This window comes from Hippichthys cyanospilos, chromosome 11 (assembly GCF_059441005.1).
Source record: "Hippichthys cyanospilos isolate Australia breed blue-spotted pipefish chromosome 11, RoL_Hcya_1.0, whole genome shotgun sequence".
Lineage (NCBI taxonomy): Eukaryota > Metazoa > Chordata > Actinopteri > Syngnathiformes > Syngnathidae > Hippichthys > Hippichthys cyanospilos.
Window position 1 is genome coordinate 17,640,451 of NC_142379.1, and position 20,870 is coordinate 17,661,320.

At 39.4% G+C, this 20,870-nt stretch overlaps 1 protein-coding gene across 3 annotated transcripts in view; it reads right to left on the bottom strand.

The window, feature by feature from the left end:
* Window positions 1–20,870, bottom strand: part of pde3a (phosphodiesterase 3A, cGMP-inhibited) — a 59,355-nt gene that overhangs the window by 29,958 nt on the left and 8,527 nt on the right. For 2 of the 3 annotated variants that reach the window (XM_088427520.1, XM_088427522.1), the window contains exon 2: window positions 217–462. In XM_088427520.1, coding sequence (XP_088283646.1) covers window positions 217–462 — 246 coding nt within the window. Of the gene's footprint in view, window positions 1–216; window positions 463–7,593; window positions 7,791–20,870 lie in introns of those variants that run through there. The other variant, XM_088427521.1, reaches the window with a different exon arrangement.

The following is a 20,870-nucleotide window of genomic DNA, read 5'->3' on the forward strand; positions in this document are numbered from 1 at the left end:
ATTCCGTTCATCCATACACAATGTCATTGAAACGAGGCAGATGCTTAGTATGGTTGGGAATTGAGAATACTGTTGAAACATGTATTTGTGCCCTGGTCTCTATATGTTGTTCATCAAATACAGTAACTGCCAATGTAGTGTTTTGTTTACGCTTTCATTATTTGGGCCGAAGGGGAACAAAAGCACTGAGAGGAAGGAGGGGGAAAAAAAGCACACCTTTGGAATGGCCAGTCTTTCTACTTTATCAGGCCCGTCCTCTGAGTCTGGGCAGGCGTTTGTGACAGGTGGCACGTGGGGCCGATGGAGTGGCTGGAGGATAATCTGGGTGCTGAGGAGGCTGCTGACAGCCTTCAGAGAGCTGCAGGTGTTAGGTGGCAAGGAAGGGTCTGCCAGCAAGTCTGATATCAATCCATGGGCCTCACCCATCACTGCGATGTCCACCAACACACTGGTACCCGAAAACTTGAGAAGACACAAGACAAAAAGTCGGTCAGTCATGCTCGCACATTCTTGTGCAATATAGAAATGTGAAGCGCTGCTGTCGGGCCAAAATGACACATATAATATCTTTGGGAGGAAAATGATGTTTAAGAAAAGGAAAGGCGAAAGCACATGAATGCTGTGCATGTGGAGCTTGACAGAAGTTTGAAATGAATGAAAGAAAACATTATTCCAGCCCACCAAAACCCGATGTGTTTTGTAATATGATCATATGATAACTAGCACTTTGTTATAAAATATAAAAACACATAAATTAAATAATCAATTACTCCCAAACGGAGCTGTATGATATTGAATCAGGTTCCCACTGAATAAAACCAAAGAGTTCCATTACAAGATGAATCGTCATCAACTTGCACCCTATGTATCTCGATCAGTGGTTCTTAACCTGGGTACGATTGAACCCTAAAAGAGTTGGTCTCAGGAATTTGGCGGAGCCGCCGTTGCGGAGGTCAAGACACACCCGACTCATTGCGTCAAATCGTGATGACATCTCCCGCCTGGCCATCATTGGCTGTAGATGATCATGTTACATTGCTTGGCCAATCAATGCTGCGGGGAATTTAGTGCGCACAGGAGTCAATGTATGACTGACATGTCCCTGTCTTGAATTTTTTCTTTTTTTTCACTCAAGAAGGGTTCGGCAAATGCTCATATGAACCTGGTGGGGTTCAGTACCTCCAACAAGGTTAACAATAATTGATCTAGATACTACAGCATGGATGAAATAGGTGCAGACTCGGATTGAGCACCGACCTGACCGTTGGAAAATGAACTTGACATATCATTATTGTCAGAGACAAAGTGTAAATGCACATTTCAATACGCTTATGAGCATTATATTTAACTGTTAAGTAAGTTGACTTTCAGTTAATGAATGCCATCAAGGCAGCGTATAAACATTTGTGTCATTACAACAGTGTTGGCCTGTTTTGCCATGCTTGTGTGAAGGACGTTTGCACACCTGGAATGGGGACCGAAGAATCTCTCGTTTGTTACAAAGATGGATTTAAAACATTGAGTGAAAAAACACATTTGACCTGGCTATGTTAGCACGTTGTCCAATGTTGGTACACTATGTAACCGAGAAGTTAATATAATGCCTTGGTAGAGCGGTTGAGACAACATATGATCATTTAACTTAAAACCAGATGTTGTTTCATTCCATTTATTGGATTTTTCATTTGTTGTACTATGTCTTTTTTTTAAGCAAAAGTACTCTAATTTTAATGGATTTGGGTGTCATGGTTACATGGTAAACAAACAGAAATTGCTGTTTTGGGGTGCGAGTCCAGGCAATACTAATGGGGTTTTTCTCTGGTAAATTAGATTACTCTGGTCTTCACGGGCCCCTGTCCTGGATATTTTATACGTCTGCCCGGCTACAAAACAGGTACATGCAAAACAACCAGGAGATTGGCCCTCCACGACCAGGGATAAAGACGCTTGCATTTCTAGATACATATCGAAAAGGTCTTAGAGAGCGGCACTCTTTTGATATAGACATAAATGAACTGTGACTTTCATTCGGCAGATTATGAAAGAAAATAAACAAAAAACCCAAACATAGGGTTAGGGTTAGGGTTAGGGTTAGGGTAGAAAGAAAATAAACAAAAAACCCAAACAAAAAATAGCTGATTTACACCAGTACTTGACTGGCGAGGCAATCAGTCAATCAGTTCACGGGCACTGCTACAAGACACGTGATTGGCTCCCGGCGCAACATTGATCAAGGAGGGCAGGTGTATATTATAACCCCTGGGCAGAACTGGATTACAACTCCTGTCCTAGGCCACTATAGAAAATGGACGCATTTTTGATTTTTTTTTACTGTTACTTGTCAATTCCCAGATAATTGTGCACTAGCTTTGGATGTGAAAGCCTTCATTGACATTTGTACCACTTCACAAGCAAAAAACAAGTAACAAGGGGTTGATATAACTAACCAATAATAATGGAATGAGACTGTTATAGTGAACGTTTACCATAGGATACTAAATGAAGATATTCAAACCAGACCAGATGTTTTCTTGTCTTTCCTCCTTTTCACCACTTAGGCAACACACGAAGCGAGCGAGCACACGTGATGCTTTTATAAGCCTTGGCTCACCCATCTGCCTCACCCCAAGGCAACTTTGCTTGGCGATTGCTAGCAACATCTTCCCTTGCCACTCCGCTTGTATCTGTGAACACCCTTTTACGATTCAGCCCTGCAGTGTGCAGGGGTCAAGAAGGAACGACTGGCAGCTTCCGACCAGTCATTCGACCATCTGACTAATTTCTGACATATTCTAAATTTAGATGACTGGATTTTTTGATCTCTGAGGCATTGTCCCCATGCTGCCTCTGTACAAAGTCGGTTAACGGCTAAACTCATAATGCAGAGAGAGTTGAGCCAATAGAGCACAGACAAAAACAACAACACAGAGCTAAGAGTAGCATTAGCATTTAATGTGTACAGATGGCAAATAAGTCTTTTTGTACAGCAGTTAGTCAGAGTGATAGCCTTAGTTTCTAAGAAACATTTTGTACAGCACAACTCATGGTGTAAGCCCATCTTTAAGAGAATGGCTTGTTATTTCAGAGACACATTTTAAACCTTGTCTTATGCTTATACCGTTTCAACAACAACCCAACTCAAATACAAACAGTGGTTACCCTACATGCTTATGTTAACACTGTATGAGACATGTCCAAGTCAGTTTAACAAGATGATAGTCCACTAAAGCAGGTGATTCGAGATCATAATATAAAAAAAACTTATAGACACTTTAAAGCTGTTTTCATGTTCAACTTTTATTTTTACAAATTCTTACTCACATATCTAGATACCTGACTGATTTTAACCCTGAAGAATCGAGGGGATATGTGACGGACAACACCAGCAACTACAGCAACAACCACTCTGTTTTCAAAAAGAGTGACAGATGATTCCCATAAAATGCTTCCCTAACACAAATTGTGTTAACTCTTCAAACATGTTTGCTGATGAGTAAACGACATCATCAAGCATGTTGGGAGATTGTTTCCTGGAAGAGTGTGTGACTGCACAAGTGCATGTGGGAGTGTGCACGTGTCACCTCAACCTGAACAAAACCCATTAGACCACTCCAGAGCTTTATGACATCCTGCTATTGTGACATTTACCCATTACCTGCCAGTAATGGACTCTCTCTGTGGTGACAGGGGAAGCTTGCATGTATGTGTGTTTGTGTGGGCGTATCTTTCTGTTTTTGTGGTAGCCAATTAGCGTTCGAACTTGGATTTGAGAAGTGGCGGTCTGTGTGTTACACTTTCGGTGATTCTTCTTGAATAAATACCTCTCATAAGCACCCGTACGCATTACCTGGGCTACACAGGCTATTTTACAGAGCATTTAAACATCAATAAACCCGCATCAGCAATTAAAACACATCATTATCTGTGACACTACCAAAACTTAAAACAATTAAGAATAATAACTTCAAATTATTTGTCCCCGAAGTTTTATGAAGTCCACCAAGAGCAATTGTACGCTAAATTACAAATCACAGTTTGATATCCATCCATCCATCCATTTTCTATAGCCGCTTATCCCCACAGGGGTCGCAGGCGCCTATCTCAGCTGGCTTCGGGCAGTAGGCGGGGGACACCCCGAACTGGTTGCCAGCCAATCGCAGGGCACACAGAGGCGAACGACCAATCACACGCTCAATCACACCTAAGGACAATTTAGTATGTCCAATTCACCTGCCATGCATGTTTTTGGGGAGTGGGAGGAGGCCGGAGTGCCCGGAGAGAACCCACGCCGGAGTCAGGTGGATTTGAACTGGGACCTTTGAACTGTGAGGCAGACGTGCTATTCACTGCGCCACCAAGCCGCCCACAGTTAGATATAAAAACATCAATTTATTTATTTACCACTAATAGAATATGAACATAATAAAATTATAAAAACATATTCAAAATGAAAAAATAAATAAGTCAAATGCTTGACTCACCAAAACAGCTGTCTACCCCCCCCCCCACTCCTCCCACATATTTCAATAGAAAATCCATTCTTTTTTTCTTTCCTCAGAAAGACTTCAATGACTTGCTTGTAGAGTTTGTCTGTGCGTTTCATTTTCAAAATTAAATCCTTTTCTACTGACATGGACGGCAATTCTACAGGTATCGAATCCGGACACAGTTACTGGGAGCCTAATGCACTATCAATTGCATCTTATACATATACACGTACGCCAGTTTGCAATGATGACACCACACCAACAGAGGTTGCAACAGAAAGTACACAAATGCTAATCCAACACAAGTACTTCTGCACACCAACTATTCTTTTCTCACGCACACAGTGAGTCTCTAAGTTGCCAACTAACTTGAAATCCACAACAAAATGTGACAAAGCCCGCAAATATAGTTGTGTAGAACAATATGTTGAACGTACCGATGACGTCATCTGCACAATTCGAGGCCTTGTTTGTCTTTGGTCATGTGATTTTCCTGTAAACGAGAAATGCTCAAAGGGCTTCATACTCTTGGTTGGCACACACCCCAATGCTTCGGCACATTTTGTGACGTCACTGCTGTCAAGTTCAGTCTATCGCGTGGTCTTTCTACAGTCACATTGTATTTTGCTATTTTTGACTTCTGTTGATTTAGTATGAGGTCATTCTGAGAACTTTGTTTGCCCTGTTGTTATTTTGAGATTTTGAGTACATCTACCAGCCTGCCTTCGAGCATTTAGGTCCTCTATGCCAAATCTGTAATAACCTTTTATATATCTTCATTCATTATTATTTATCTTAATATTTTGAATGTACCAAAGAAAGCAAATGATTATTTGCCTGTTGAGCTCAATTCATACAAAAGGCAATTCCGTGTTAAATGAAAAAACAAAAATAATTAACAATTAAAAGGGATGTATCAGCCTTTGATAAACAAATACTTTATTGGATATTTTGTTGCATGATTATTAACGTATTATCTAAAATATTTGCAGGTGAATCACTTTGGCACCAATAAATGTGCAGGTAAAACAATAGTGTTGTAGAGAGGAAATGAAAGCGATCGTATTTTTCGAACATAAGGCTCAGTCAATGAACAGGTATATTCATGGAAATGTTAATGTACTGTATAGGGACTGAATTATTCTTTTATTAAGCCACAAAAACATGGTGCCATTGTCAAGAAAGACGTAGATTCGGGGCAATCTATCCAATCTTCCATATTGCAATATCGCTATATCATGATACCACCACAATGTCGCAAAAAAAAAAAAAAAAAAAAACAACTGTAGGATTCAATGCCTTCAACTAGTTATGTAGAGTGGACCAATTACTGTGAGACAGACATGGAGTGTTCCACTTTATATAGTCATGGAAATAAATGTGCCGTCTAATAAACTGATGAAGAGCTCAAATAGTACTTTGGCTACCAACTTAGAGTCATCTGGGATGGGCTCAACGCTAATGATGATAAGTGCCAAGAACACAGATGGATGAGTGCAATCAGTGATTTGCAAATGAGAACCTGAAGCCAACCACTGTCACTCAATATATTATGCTGCTCTTTAAAAGCGTTCTTTAAATTCATCACATCAAACAACAGATTCCTGTTCAATCTGCATCTAGAAGAAAGACAATGCTCTTGCACACTCCTCCTCTTCATATCCGCAATTTCGTAGTATTTCAGTTTTCCCTCTCTAACCCCCATCCCCCAATTTTCTCCCAAGACAGTAAGAAAATATCTAGGCAGATCAGGCAAAAAGGCAGATGGTGAGAGAAGATAGATAAAGCAAAGAGAAAGGGAGAATGATAGAGAGAGAGAGGAGCTGCGTCCAAAGGCAGCCTGTGGTCAGTCAAGTGAAAATGGGAACAGCTCATTTGAGCAGGCCAGCTGAGTTCCTCCATAATATAGTCAACACTAACTATGCATTCTGTTATACAGTACTTGTTTTCATTAGTGCATTACAAATAACATCAGCATAATACGCATTGTTCAGAACTGTCCATTTGCCTTAAATAGCAGGGCTCAAGTAAGTTTTTTAATTGAGTAATTTGAAATGCTGTGGAAATTCTATGATTGCTCTTAGATTGTATCCCTCCCCGTTAAAACATGCAGTAATACCCAATAAAATATCTGGTAACCATATAATGCCATCATTCCTCCTGTTTTAAAGTAAAAGTCAGAAGTCAGCAAGACATGCCAGAGGCCACGTTAATGTTCTGGATCCAAGAAAATGGCTGCAGTTACAAACTATTGCAAGACTGCAGAGGTAAGCATTGCAGCACAATTAAGTTGTAGCGAGTGAAATTAATCATTTGTTAATGATGACAAAAGATGTTCCCATTTTTGAATGAACACACACTGGTTCTTAAGTGAGTTTCCTTGGTTAGTTATTCTTTTTCATATTGGGTATTTTCATAACAAGTCTTTAAGAATATTCCTTGAGTTCCCCCCTGATGATCACAGCTTAGCCAGATTTCTTGGGAATAAAACCATGCAGAGCAATTGGGCTGCCATAGGATAGGATATGAAAGAATAGGTTAAAATAGAATATGATAAAAACTAACCAGTCTAATTTTAATGTGGAACATTCAAGAGTTTTATCGTCATCTGCATAGTAATACCACACAAAGAAATTCTTATTCTGTTCATTTCCCCGAGCAGACTACATTCCATAATCGAGCAAATAATAAGGTAGGCAATAAAACAAAAAGAAAAAAAAAACAGTAATAGAGCAATAAGGGCAGTAATATTGAACCACTAATAAAGGAATAGACTTACACTCTGAGCATATTACAGAGTGGAATGAGTGAAAAGACTGAATACATGAAGAAGACGGTGCAAAATCTTGCGTAATCATGGTGGCCGTGAAAGAACAATAGCATTAGAAAATCGCTCAACAGCCATTTTACTCTCTTGCTTATGAACACCAAATTCTGCACACTCACAATTGACCTAAAAACTAGACTGTTTCAAGCTTAATTTAGACATCACTTCAAAATGTCCTCATTATAAATTGACTGACTTTCAGATTTTCAGCATGCTGAAACGCAGGAGGGGTACATGCACATACTGTTCAGAAAACCTCTACGTCAACAAACACTCTACCTGCTTAGCAGGACGTGAATTGTCCAAGTGGCATCCCATGATACCCGACGAGTGCCTCCGCTGCATCTTTCGTGTCGGGTCTTGTGATACAATACGCTAAAGCGGCTTCTGCAGTGATCTCTGTCCTCAAGTGCAGTTCAAATGGCACACCAAGCTCAATATAGAGCAACTGACATTTTAGTGATGCAGCCTACCAACATTTCCTTGCCCTCTTTGCTCATCTGCTTCTGTGCGCTCCTCTGCTGCTTCATGAACCTCCCTCTGCCCTGTCACCCGCCCGCCTCCCACTCTGCATCTGCCAATTGCAAGTGCTCACTGCTGGTCCAGCAATGGGGCGACCTGCAATACACAGAAAGTATTGAAAATACCTGGTTGCTGAGATACAATGGGACAAAGATCAAAGTGACTCATCAATGGATCATAAACTAGTTGTTTGGTGCTCAGTTGGGGACAATAATTAGAAGACCACACCCACAGTAGTTGTTGAGGGTTTCCAATGATTACATGCATGACAACCAAGCAGCGAGTAGTATGTACTCTTCTTGGGTCATTACATATTGATCAGTGAAGGTCTGTTCAAATAGAAGGATTGTTGTTGTTCACTGGAGCTGAGATTTAATGGGTTTCAAAATCAAATCAACCAGCTAAAAGTCCTTATAAGTCCCGTCATTCCCGAAATGTAAGATGCACTTTTTTCCCCCCAAATTAAGGCCTGTTAGGGTGTGCTATACACGGTAACATAGAAAATTCCAGAAATTGACCCTGAAATTATGGGTGTGTTCTTTGCATAGGTGTGTCCTATATTTGGGGAATTGCTTTTGATTTTAAATGACTTTTTTCTAACACAAATGTGGTTGGTATAGGGTGGCACAATGGCAGGCTGGTTAGCATGTCCGCCTCACACGTGGAAGTTGTGGGTTCACTTTTGGCTGCGGCCTTCATGTGTGGAGTTTGCATGTTCCCCCTGTGCACATGTGGGTTTCTCTGGGCCTAAGGTTTCCTTCAAGGTTCCTACATGCTTGGTAGGTATATTGGACACTCTAAATTGTCCTTAAGTGTGATTGTGGGTGTGAATTCATCTTGGTGTGCCCAGTTCAGGGTGTGCCCCAGTAATTGCCCGAAGACAGCTGGGATAAGCTCCAGCATGCCCTCGTGAGGATAAGCGGTTAATATCATGGATGGACTGTCAGTATAGATGTGCTGAGGCCAAAGTAATGCATATAAAATGCATTGCCAACCATAAGATAATACATTTATGATATATTTAAAGCTACAGTACACCAATGCAATGTGATTTGGGCCGCAAAAAACAAAGCACTTGATTTGCCTCAATCAGCATACATATATCATTCACAATAATTCAGATGAAATATAAGTTTATGTCACTTGACACAACAGTTCTGACAACAACATGTGTAAATAATGCCCGGTGACACGGGGGCAACCCATATGTACATTTCTCTTGCACCTCAACTGTTTCTGAGTCAAGCATTTTGGTCATTTGATTATGACAGCACTGATGTTTTCACAACTGCAGTAAATTGGCATAATATGGAAGGTTAAATATTTTGATTTTAAGATTTCTCCGAAGCCAACTGTGATAGACACCAGCAAGCCTGTGACAAATGTGAGGATAAGCTTCTCTAGAAAATGGAAGGATGGATGGATGTTTCTTTTTTGAAGTCTTTTTGAATAGCTTTATGTTGATTATTTTTTGTTAGTAAATATTAATCATTAAGCTATGGATTTACTTTTGTGAACAGATCTCCACTATAAAAAGGATAGGGTTAGGTTCAATAGAGCATGCTTTATGTTTAATATTTTTCCATGGACAAATATTTTATGATTATTTCTTTTTGAGAACAAGTCTGACACTTTATGTTGATAATTTTTTGGGATAAATACTTATTAATTATTTAAGGTAATGATTTATTTTTATGAACAGATCTGTACTGTGGTCCCCCAAAAAGTGACGCTTTATTTGTAATATTTTTATGTGGAGATATACTCTATTTATGCTTATTTATTTTTTAGAACAGGACTGACACTTAATGTTGACTATTTTTTGTGGGCAAAATTTAATTGATAATTACAGTAAGTTATTTCTTTTTTATAACAGATCTCATCGATGACCTAAAAGAAGACACTTTATTTTTGATTATTTGAAGTCTGAAGGGTTTCTAAAGTTTAAGAAATCAGATATTGATGGCATGTTTTAAGGTTTTTTTTTGTTTGTTTTTTTTACTTGAAAATGCTCTGCACTAGTTAAGGGGTACTTGGCAGAAAACATATTTCACAGTGTACACACTGAGAAAAGTTTGAGAATCATTGTTCTAAATAACACATGCAATCTGAAAAAGACTTTGCCACTACATCCATCTTTGGCATTATATTTAAACATTACTGGTGTGAGAACTGCTCTGGGCTCTGCTCTCCCACTCTGACAGGTCGACAAATGTAAGCTATAGTCAATAGTATACAGTATTATCAACTACATTGGAAGAGCTGTACACTATTGTCAGTGCATTGCCAAATGAGAAAAAAGTGAAGTAGCCCGATCGTCTTCATTTGCTGTCTCAGCTTTACTTGCCCTCACGTCTTAATCTAAAAATAAAAAGAGGAGCAAGAGCTACAGATGAAGAAAACAACTCATCACTTTCTGTCACAACCAAGGGTTGATGTGCATAAAACTCACCATCTACCAAACCGGCCCCTCCTGCTGCAATGGCTGCAATGATTTTGCAGTTTGCTTGCCATAGCAGTCAAATGATGAGATTGAAAGTGGCTTTCTAAGTAAAAACCCCTGACAGATACAGTACCTTTCCTTCCTGCACTGCAGGTTAGAACAAAGCACAGAAGAACGCTGTGGTAGATTCACCGTGTATATGATTAAATGTTCTGATTATTAACACCAGTGGTTCTCAAATGGGGGTACGGGTACCTCTGGGCGCACTTGCATTTAAAAAAATCCTTTCAAAATTATTGAGAAATTTAAATGTTTCAGTACTTGTCCATAAAAACATAAAACACATTTTATTTTCAGTAGGTTATTCAATTTAATTATTCTAAAAGCCCAGATCCTCCATACTAGAATGGTTCGGACCTGTCAAGTTCATGATTTATTTTGGTGAACAGATCTCTATTATGATTCCAAAAGAGATCGCAGAGAGCCCAAAAGAGATCGCAGAGAGCGCAATGTTTTGAGATGCTGGATAGAGCTCATGTATTTTAATTGTAGCGTTTTTAGAGCGACCCAGAAGCTGATTTCACACGGCCATATTTGGGAGCGCCTCCAATGCGCATTGGGATGTGACCGAGGATCAAGGAGCTACTACAGGCTGGCTTAAATCGAGGGGCGGGTGTACATAGCCTTTGCTATCCCTTGTAGCGTGTCAATGTTAACGTAGGAAAGCAGGCATGTAACAGCTGGACTTCAAATTTGTGCCATCCCTTCATGATTTCAGTTTGAACTGAATGTCTGCATACTTTCAAATCAACGTGCATCCCTACGATGCATCTTTTTTTTTTTTTACATCAAAATATTAATCATCGTCCATCTGCTTTTTTTTTAGTCAGTTAGAATTCAGCTAATGTGTCGCCAGGCAGACTTCATGGCAGACTTCCTGTCTGCTTGAGCCCGGAGGCGCAGTGCATTCACTTGAAAAGTAGAAGGCTTCTGTGCAGTTGGCAATGGCACGTTGTGTGCGGGCCCATATTTTTAAGACAGCTGCAATTGCCAATCGATCTATAAAAACGCCTTCAAGAAAACTCACGTAGAACGTGACGTAACTTGACGCTCACTGCAGGAATGCGGTGCTATATTGATTTACCATGTTTTGCATTTTGTGGGTCCCCCTCCTTCTTCCTCCCAATTCAGCATGCCCAGCTGTGACACTTACATTAAATTGCCATTTGTAATTTTGCGAACAATCTTGTTATAGCTTGCTTGCTCTTCTTGGACTTCATAAAACTTTGTGGACAAATAATTTGAAGTTATTATTACTTATTATTACTTATATTCTTTCTATTATCTATCTATCTATCTATCTATCTATCTATCTATCTATCTATCTATCTATCTATCTATCTATCTATCTATCTATCTATCTATCTATCTATAATAGATACTTTCCTATCTAATATGTATATATCTATGACTTATTCTTACTTATATTTATTTGGCACATAAAATGATAAGTTTTGATTGCTGATGCGGGTTTATTGACGTTTAAATACTCTGAAAAATAGCCTGTGTCACCCAGCATGTACGTGTGCGCTTGAGGGATCCAATCACCGAAAGCCTAAGTGTGAAATGCACGGACCACCACTGCTTTTACTGGATGTTTGTCAATACAATTGGACCATTTTTGATGGCTTTTTATTGATTGACACTGAAAAACCTTGGGATGATTGAAATATCCAGAATTTCAGTTTTCTAACGGTAATTGCTAATTTACAAGATGCATGTTGTACGTTCTACATTGTACATATTAATTTGTGATTACAACCCAATGCATGTTATAATTAGTAACTGTCCCACATTCATAATTATTTTTGTTAAGTAACTTTGTGGTGTTACTGTACTGTGCTCACAAGCTACCAAGCAGATTCGTCAGATGACTGGATTTGGATATGGATCCACCAATATTTTTATATATTTTTAGATTTTATATACTGTACTTCTAATTTAATATAGTATGCATCTGTTTAAGAGTGTATGCACAGAGTTATCGCAAAATGCACTTTCATCATGCGCCACCTAATTGCCTCTTTGTTGTCAACAACAAGGCTGTGTAAATATTTTTTTAGGCGGACTTTGATGCATTATGAAAACGAAAAGATGTTTTGATGTGTGTCCTTCAGCCCTTGGACGTTTGCTTGAACAAGCCTGCTGACATATATGTCGGCAGGTGGGGGAGAAACAGTGAAAGGCAACATTCAACGCTCTAATCCCACAACAGTCATAACTTGGGTAAAGAAACCCTTGGGATAATATCCCAAGTAAGATGATCAGCAAGTCATCTCCGAAGACCTCTATTTCAAACAAAATGGACAGATCCATTGATGACTCCCCGAGGAGGAAAAAGAGGACGTCCGTGAGTAAAATGGGAGGAGCTACAGTATTTGTCGTGCAAGATAGTGATGATGACTTTGAGGGCTTTTAAACAGATTTATAGCTATTCAGCTGAGTCAAGAAAATATAAAGCATTGAAACTTCAAAATAATTTTGATGTTACAACATTAGTGTCCGGATTTGCTCCTACGTGCACACGTTCAATGCCTTGTAGTTTTTTCCCCCCATAACCGCAGCAGTGATATGATTTAGAAAAGCCTCTAAAAGTACCGTAATTTTTTCATATTAGGAACACATGTCATTTGTTTAGATCGGAAAGCCATGATCTATATAGCCACTAAAGTCAGGGGTAGACTTTTCTCGCGTTTGTAAAATTCACCCTAATTGAGGTAAAAAAGAAGGGGCCGACTGGAAGTGAGGTCGACTTGTGCTTTATAAGGAATTGGTTGATATATATTTGTCCTAGGCGTTCAGTGATCACCACTGCGACGTGTCGGACTTGGAGCGTGCCTTCCACACAAATCTTTTGTGTCCCGCTTAACTACACTTTATCAATACAAGTGTGCAGTGCAGAAACTATACTCCCCCTTGAGTAATTTTTTAGGAGCTACAGACTGTCCAAGATGTTGCTCTTGGATTTGCATACATTGATTCCATCTTTGGAACTGATTTGATTAGTTTTAAATTGAATTCGCACTCTGTCTTCCGTAGTGTTTTTTTTTTTTCTGCTTCTTTTTCATTTCAGGCCTTTTCCATTTTGTGAAGGGCACTTGGCCCTTGCTCAATTGCTTCTGGCAGGAGTAAGTTAGTAGAAATGCATAGGTTACGGCACAAGGGATGAAACAGAAGGGATGGAGCTTGTGAATCAAGACAGCATAGAAAAAGGTTGCCACTTTAAACAGAGAAGTCCACTTGGGCCAAAGCCTCCTCCCCAACCCAAAAAGGATTGTCCAATAAGACATTCCAGCAAAGAACACTGCCATCACATGATGACTGATTCAAAGCATTCAGCTTTTTCTATATCCATCGCTGTGAATACCACTGATTAAAATGTCTCTGGATCACCCATTATGACAAATATGTACAAGTTCACTTGTTTCAGTTAAATGATGAATATGGGAATGTTTTAAAAATACATAAGATATGAAAAATAGATAATTATTTCCACAACTGCACATAATCCGACTGATTTGACATCTCTCCAACTCAGCAAGACCCAATGCCAACAAACAGCAGGAAGTGAAAATCAGAAATTAATCAAATCTTATCATTATGCTGTGTCATTATGTGTTATGATATCGCCAAAGCTGAATCTATCAGATTAAGAGTATACAGTACATAATGATACATAACTATGCACCAGGACCCTGAGATAGAAAAAAAAAAACATGTCTAAAACTATTTATTCTGCAGACTCCGACAGAGTTTTGGTTCGTGTGTGCAGCGCTCATTTTCTAAGTGGCTAAGTTTGTTTATTTTTCAAATCAGAGTAATATTAGAGATGATATTCATATTGACTACAAATCAAATACCATCAAATAATACTAAACTTAAAGCCGCTTCTATTTTGGATTCAAAAGCAGTCCAACCTAGACTAAAAGCTAGCGAATCCTGATTGCTGAATAATTTCAATTATTTTCCGCTGAGCTGCAATCGGCCAGCAACCAGTTCAGGGTGTCCCCGCCCACTGCCAAAGGATGGCTGGGTTCGGCACCAGCAAGCCAGTGACTCGGGTGAGGATAGGTGGCGATAGTAAAACAAAATGAAACCACACTACCTGCACACAAGTCAGGTAAGTGAAGAACTACGGTGACTACTATTGCCAATAAAAGAATTAATACTAACTATGCAATATGCTAGACATCAAAACATGTGTATCAGGTCGCCTTTATCTTTCTACTGTGTCTCTGTGTGACTTCATGGGCAAATGTTTGAATGAGAGTGGATATGATGATAATGACTCCAACTCTACCGTCCTCCCACATCATCTTCATTGCACAAAACCTCATTAGAGCTGCTCAGTGATGCTAATTGTTCCCAATACACATCTCAGGATGCCCCGTTAAACTAGACCACACTGGTCGTTGCTTACTGATCTAATTATATGCTCACCTCCTGTGTGTTCTCGAGCGTGTGCGTGTATGCATGTGCACGTGTGTGTGTGTTTGTGTGCACACGCAAGAAGAGAAAAACTGTGACGTCAAAACAGGTGCATTTTGAGCATTATGATTTCAGAAACTTAGTTTACGAATTTTAAACATTTCCATTGTGTCATAATTTGAGAGTTTCCCTGAAGGTCACAGTATGTTCTTGTCCCTGTTATAACTATAAATAAGTAAATTCAGAGTAAGGTGTATGATGAGTTTTCTCAAAAACTAAATAAATAACCCATGTATATTGTATGTGAGGACCAAAATTTAATACAACTTACACAAATTCAAATTTTTTCAAATAACTTTTTTTTGTTTACCACATTTTAATTTCCACCCTTTTGTGTCCTCTGTGAATGGATTATGCTGATGGCAGCTATGGACACCGCCTCTGGCAAGTGTATGGGTGCACGCGTATGTGTGCGTCTGTGTGTGTGTGTGTGTGTGTGTGTGTGTGTGTGTCTCACAGAGGAGTTGCATGACTAAACCTTTGCATGTAATGTCAAGTAAATGCATGCATGCATCTGTCAGCAAATTTATATTTGTGCATGTCCTTTTCGCATTCTCCCTATCATGTGTGTGATGCATGACATGCTTCGTCGTGACTACATTTGGAACTTAGTACCTAGGGGGTGTGAGTAAATATATGACTGACCTATACACTATTCCAACTGATGACTTGAGGTAAAAAAAAAAAAAAAGATATTTATGTTTTGAAACTAAAACACTATTACACCAACACTTTCTACAATAGATTTGGGAGTTTGTAGGATTTGTTGCCCATCCATTCAGAAGATATTTGTGAGCTCAGGGCTCAGTTATGCTGCACCAGAGAGAATGCTTGTTCTTGTTAAGCATGCTCATATTTAGGTTCAGATCAGAGTACACTTATTCCAATATCTGCATTAAAACACATATATAAAACTCAACCTGTATTGCCATTAAAATAAAAAACCAAAAAAACTCCTAGGCTAATACAAGTTCACATTCCAGCCCCTGTGACGTCTACGTGTCATCTTTACTTCACTGACTAAAATGCATCACACGCTAGCAAGTCCTGCATGCACCAAGCTCATTTGAAATTCACACACATCATTTCCTCCGAGCATCTCCCATCCTCCCTCCACCCTTCAAGACAGCACGGCTAAGTGGAGTGCTTTTACCGCACGTTGTTGTACCCATGTAAAGCTACTGACGCCAGCTTGTCATCCTCCTCCTATTACTGCTAGAGCATAGTGCGTCACAGCTCCCACAACCCACTTCTCTCTGTCAGCTTCCTGCTTTTATTGATTGACATTGACAGTGCCAGGCATTTCAGGTCCAAGCTGCTAAGACACTTTTTCTCTATTAGTGTGTATATATATATATATATATATATATATATATATATATATATATATATATATATATATATATATATATATATATATATATATATATATATATATATATATGGACCACAGTTGGGGGGGGAAGGAACACAAAGTGCATTTATAATATGAGCTCACCATTAACGACAAACTAATGGAAGCCCTCAGCTTGTTTCTTGCAACCTGTCTCTCTTGTCAAACCAAACAACGCACAAATAAAGCATAGACTATAACGGTTAAAGGATAAACTAAATCAGTTCCAAAACATCATTATTTGGGTGCAGCCTATGCAGTCCGGTACCAGTTGATCAATGGCCTGGTATGAGACACGGACCGGCATTTGGGGGCCTCTGTTCTATGGGGTGTTCAGCATATTGAAGGTTATTGAATTTGTTAAGGGAGAAAAAGGAAAATTTATTATCATTATCATTATTATTATTTCTGTAGAATGACTAGTGTGGATTAATGTTAAGAGGGTTGAGCGCCCGGAAATCTTTATGAAGGTGCTGTTATTATGGGCAACCATAATAACAACATCTTCATAAACCATTACATGTACATTTTAAAATCATGCAGAAAAATATGTTATTGGTAAATGTAAGACACAAGTTTTTATTATGTGGTTGTCATTCAAATTCTTGCAGTTCAACTGATGTTATAAACTCAAAGCTGCAAAGCAACACCCCAAAGGTGGAAACGGGTCATTAACCACGCCACAGGAGGTGTCGGCAAATATTGAGACTTCGGCTCACTGGGGTTTCTGTTCTACAGTACGTACGTCATCAATATGTGCTTGCAGCATCAGTGAGCGAGACACACATTTGAGTGTTATAAGCTATAACGGAAGAGAAATACTGTAAAGGCCCTCCCAGATGCATGGGATTCAATTATATCCTTGATTATCTGATTGGGTAATCTAAAGGCCAACTGGACAATGCAAGACAAAAAACACTATCAGGAGACTGACAAAGTACAAGCCACAAGGAAGAAGACACAAACATGCACACATGCAGAAAGCACGGTTTCTAAGCATAGCTGACACATTTTAAAAACATTTGGTAGCACGTGCAATAAATATTTAGCCGACATGCTTGCGAGTGTTTACTGAGTAAACAGTAAATTGCTGTTGCTGATTGTGTCTATTGTAAATAAGTGTCCCTCCAAGGAGAAATGACTGAACAATTACATAATTTACATTGAACCATTATATAAAGACCCTTCATGCTATGTGCCTATACCTGGGATGAGTGAATACAGTCATATAGGCTCAGGCATCGCCCGGGTCAACTAGGTCCGCACCAGCTGTTGAGGAACCGGAACAGACTGGCGAGAAATGGGCTAATGATACAAGAACACGTGCTAGACACTCATGGAGTAGGGTGGGAAATAAGCTACTCATGAAGAGCTACTACAGAAGTAATCCCAGTGAGAGAGGATACATACAGTGCACAGGATATACAACACATTGACTCTTCAGAACCCCCACAACTACATTGAGCAAGAAAAATCTCAGTGGTCTGATATTTGCAAAGTACAATGTGCTTCATCCATGGTTCAAAGATGTTATGGCAAGGGGGAGCCAAGACATAAGGGCATTATGAGGGTTCCAAGCCCCACAAACGGAACATCACAACACAACCTTGCCATCAGATTCACTACTGAATGATTAGTTGGCTGGTCATTGCCGAGTTTTAGCAACATCCGTAAAAAGCCGGTGAAGTACCAAGAGCTTAAGGAAGAGAGAAAATGTGAAGGGTAAAGACAAAAAAAAAACATTTGGCACCACCCCACTCATGCAGTGACTATAACTAAGACCTAAAATGGTATCATTTTTAACATTAACAATGAAAAAAAGCAATATAAATCAATGTTCAACAAACTACTTTTTTACAGTTTAGTCTGAAGCAGAAAATAATAACTACAAGTGCACCAAACGGACTGAATTATGTCAATCTTATATAAACTAGCAATATTTTTGACCGGCTTAACTATTTCATGATACAAAATAAAATCAATAAATAATAATAAATGTTCCTTGATCTTCAACATGAACACAGGAACACCAATATATTAAACAATTTAACCTAAAGACAAGGTTGTAAAACACCGAGCTATTTTCCGTACATCACATTCATCTTTAACGTGAACTTGAGGAGAAAGTGCTGTTGACCAATTTAAAAAGTTTATAAATTCCCCTGACTTTGACAATAAGAGCACCACTGCACCACCTGTTGCTGTGGAGGTGCAATTACATTTCACACAGTAAGAGCAAAGTCTGTTCCCCAGGGTTCCATCCATCCATCCATCCATTTTCTAGAGCCACTTCTCCTAACAAGAGTCACAGGCTTGCTGGTGCCTATCACAGCTAACCTTGGGCAGTAGGATTTTTTTCGGAATGTGGGAGGAGACCGGACCACCTGGAGAACACCCAGACAACCATGGGGTGAATTTGCAAACTCCGCACAGGAAGGCCAAGGAAAGCTTTTTTTTTTTTCTTTTGGGGCAGAACAGTGGTTAGAAGTGTTGCTATTACTGTAGGCTGTGAGTTTTGTGTGATGGACCCCAGAGCACAGAGCAGATGCCATTAAAATTTTCTAAATCCTTTTATTGTCCAAAACAATGTTTAACAACAAATTGCATGAGCAATGTTATAGAGCAAAAATTTGCCAGGCAATGAGCAAAACAGTGCACAGAGTGAGGGAAACCAGGAGGACACCAATGAGAAAAAAAAATGAAAGCAAGAGCCTTCACAAGCAGTGAAGAATTACAAACAGGATACAAATTGTAACACACACCAAGAAGCAAAGGGCACAGGTTGAATATTCAGAAACAGACAAGGAATCCTCTGGCACCGGCCTGGTCCAAATGCCATCTCATAGCTTTATGAAGATTGCCTATCGGCTGAATTAATTAGCCTTATTTAAAGGGGGAATTCAACCCTAAATATGTTCTTTGCACTATGTTCTATGAAGGTATAAGTATACCTAAATTTTAACATAAAAGAAAAACACCACTTAAATTAACTTTCAGCAAATTTGAACTGTTTTTAAAGGTTTTATACAGGTTACAGCTTATACTGAATCTGGGAAATATAGCTTAAAGCACATCAAAGTACCTGAAATGTAAAAAAAAAAAAAAAAAAAAAGGCAATGAGTTTTTTTTTTTTTTTTTTAAATGTTGTTGACAGCACTCTTTCACTCTTTGTCTCACAACAACATCAATGACCTGTCGAGTGTCCACCCTAATTGAATAATGGCACTGTCCAGGTTTAGCATTCTCCATGAAGCACTTTTCTTAATTGGTCAGCCTTGATAGACATCTGTGCTCAAATGTGTGACATTCTATTCTTTTTGTAGATTCAAATAATAGGACAGTGCTACCTTACTGACTGTCACCGGAGTAATATTAAGTAGAAGCTGTATAAGTGTATGTATGGACAGATTTACAGTAGATTCAACATGTACGTGCCCAGACCAAGCCCGCCTGCCTCTCACCAAGCATATTTTGGAGCTAAAACACTCCATTGAGAAAGTAACAAGGCAATCCTTGTCCAAGGCCACCAAACCTCATCTAGACAGCCAGCAGGGAAGCCACTTTATGTTTGTGAGAGTGTGCGTGTGTGTACAGGCAAGGTTAAAAGTATTTGCCGCTACCTTTTAGTAGCAAGCTGTGGTAGCTTCATTTCAAACTTTTTATTTTTGCTCTTTTTTTCCTCTCTGGCCCTTGCTTTTCCAGGGGAAAGCATTATAGCACGGAAAACATTATGGTATGGAGTCACATTTGCATCGTGTGGTGACAAACATGAAAAACAAACACAAACAATGTGTGATTGAGGTAAACTTGCTCAAGCGCTGCTTATCTGAGTCCATGTGAGGGCTCCTCAGGTTGTGTTTAGTTTGAGCACTACGACCGACTCGTTGTCCTTTTACCATCAACACTTCTGCTGTGCTTGGCAGCCGACCACCTCCCTCCTCCTCTCCTTTCCTCGCCTGTCTTTCAACGCTTTGCCTTTCCCATAAACCTCCCTCCTTCTAGGATCTCTCCCTTGTCATGCAGTGCGGTCCTCTTTTGGCCACTTTCACATTTTACTGTTCCTCTGCAGTTTTCTCCAAAGTTTGTTCTCATTAGGGTCACAGGTGAGCTGGAGCCTTTCCCAGGCGACTTGGAGCAAAGACCGGAATAAACAGGACTGGTCATTAGTTGGCCGCACAGCATAAAAACATTCACAAACTCATTCAAAACTACAAAAATGTTTGTGTGCAATTAACCTACCAAGCATGTTACTCAGCGTGGAATCTCCACACAAAAAAGCTTTAGCAGCGGTTGAAAACCTGAACATATTAACAGGATGATAAACATGCAAACATCGAGTGAGTAGACATCCTGTTTTAACCGGGAGAGTCCCAATTTTGATTCTTGTGCCTCGAATCCCGATGGATTTCACGAGCCATGTTTTTTGTCTTGATTTTACTTTAGCCATGTCCTTATGACCTTTTTTTTTTTTTTTTCAGCAAGACAATGTTTGGACCATGCATATGTCAATCACAGTTGTCATAGTAACTTATACGATTAGTCAATTAAAAAGGAATGTAATCATTTTGCTTTCACGATCATGCTGTACCGGAACTAGGGCAACATCCTGCTTCTGTGTCAATGAATCAAGAGAAATGAAGTCAGACCATA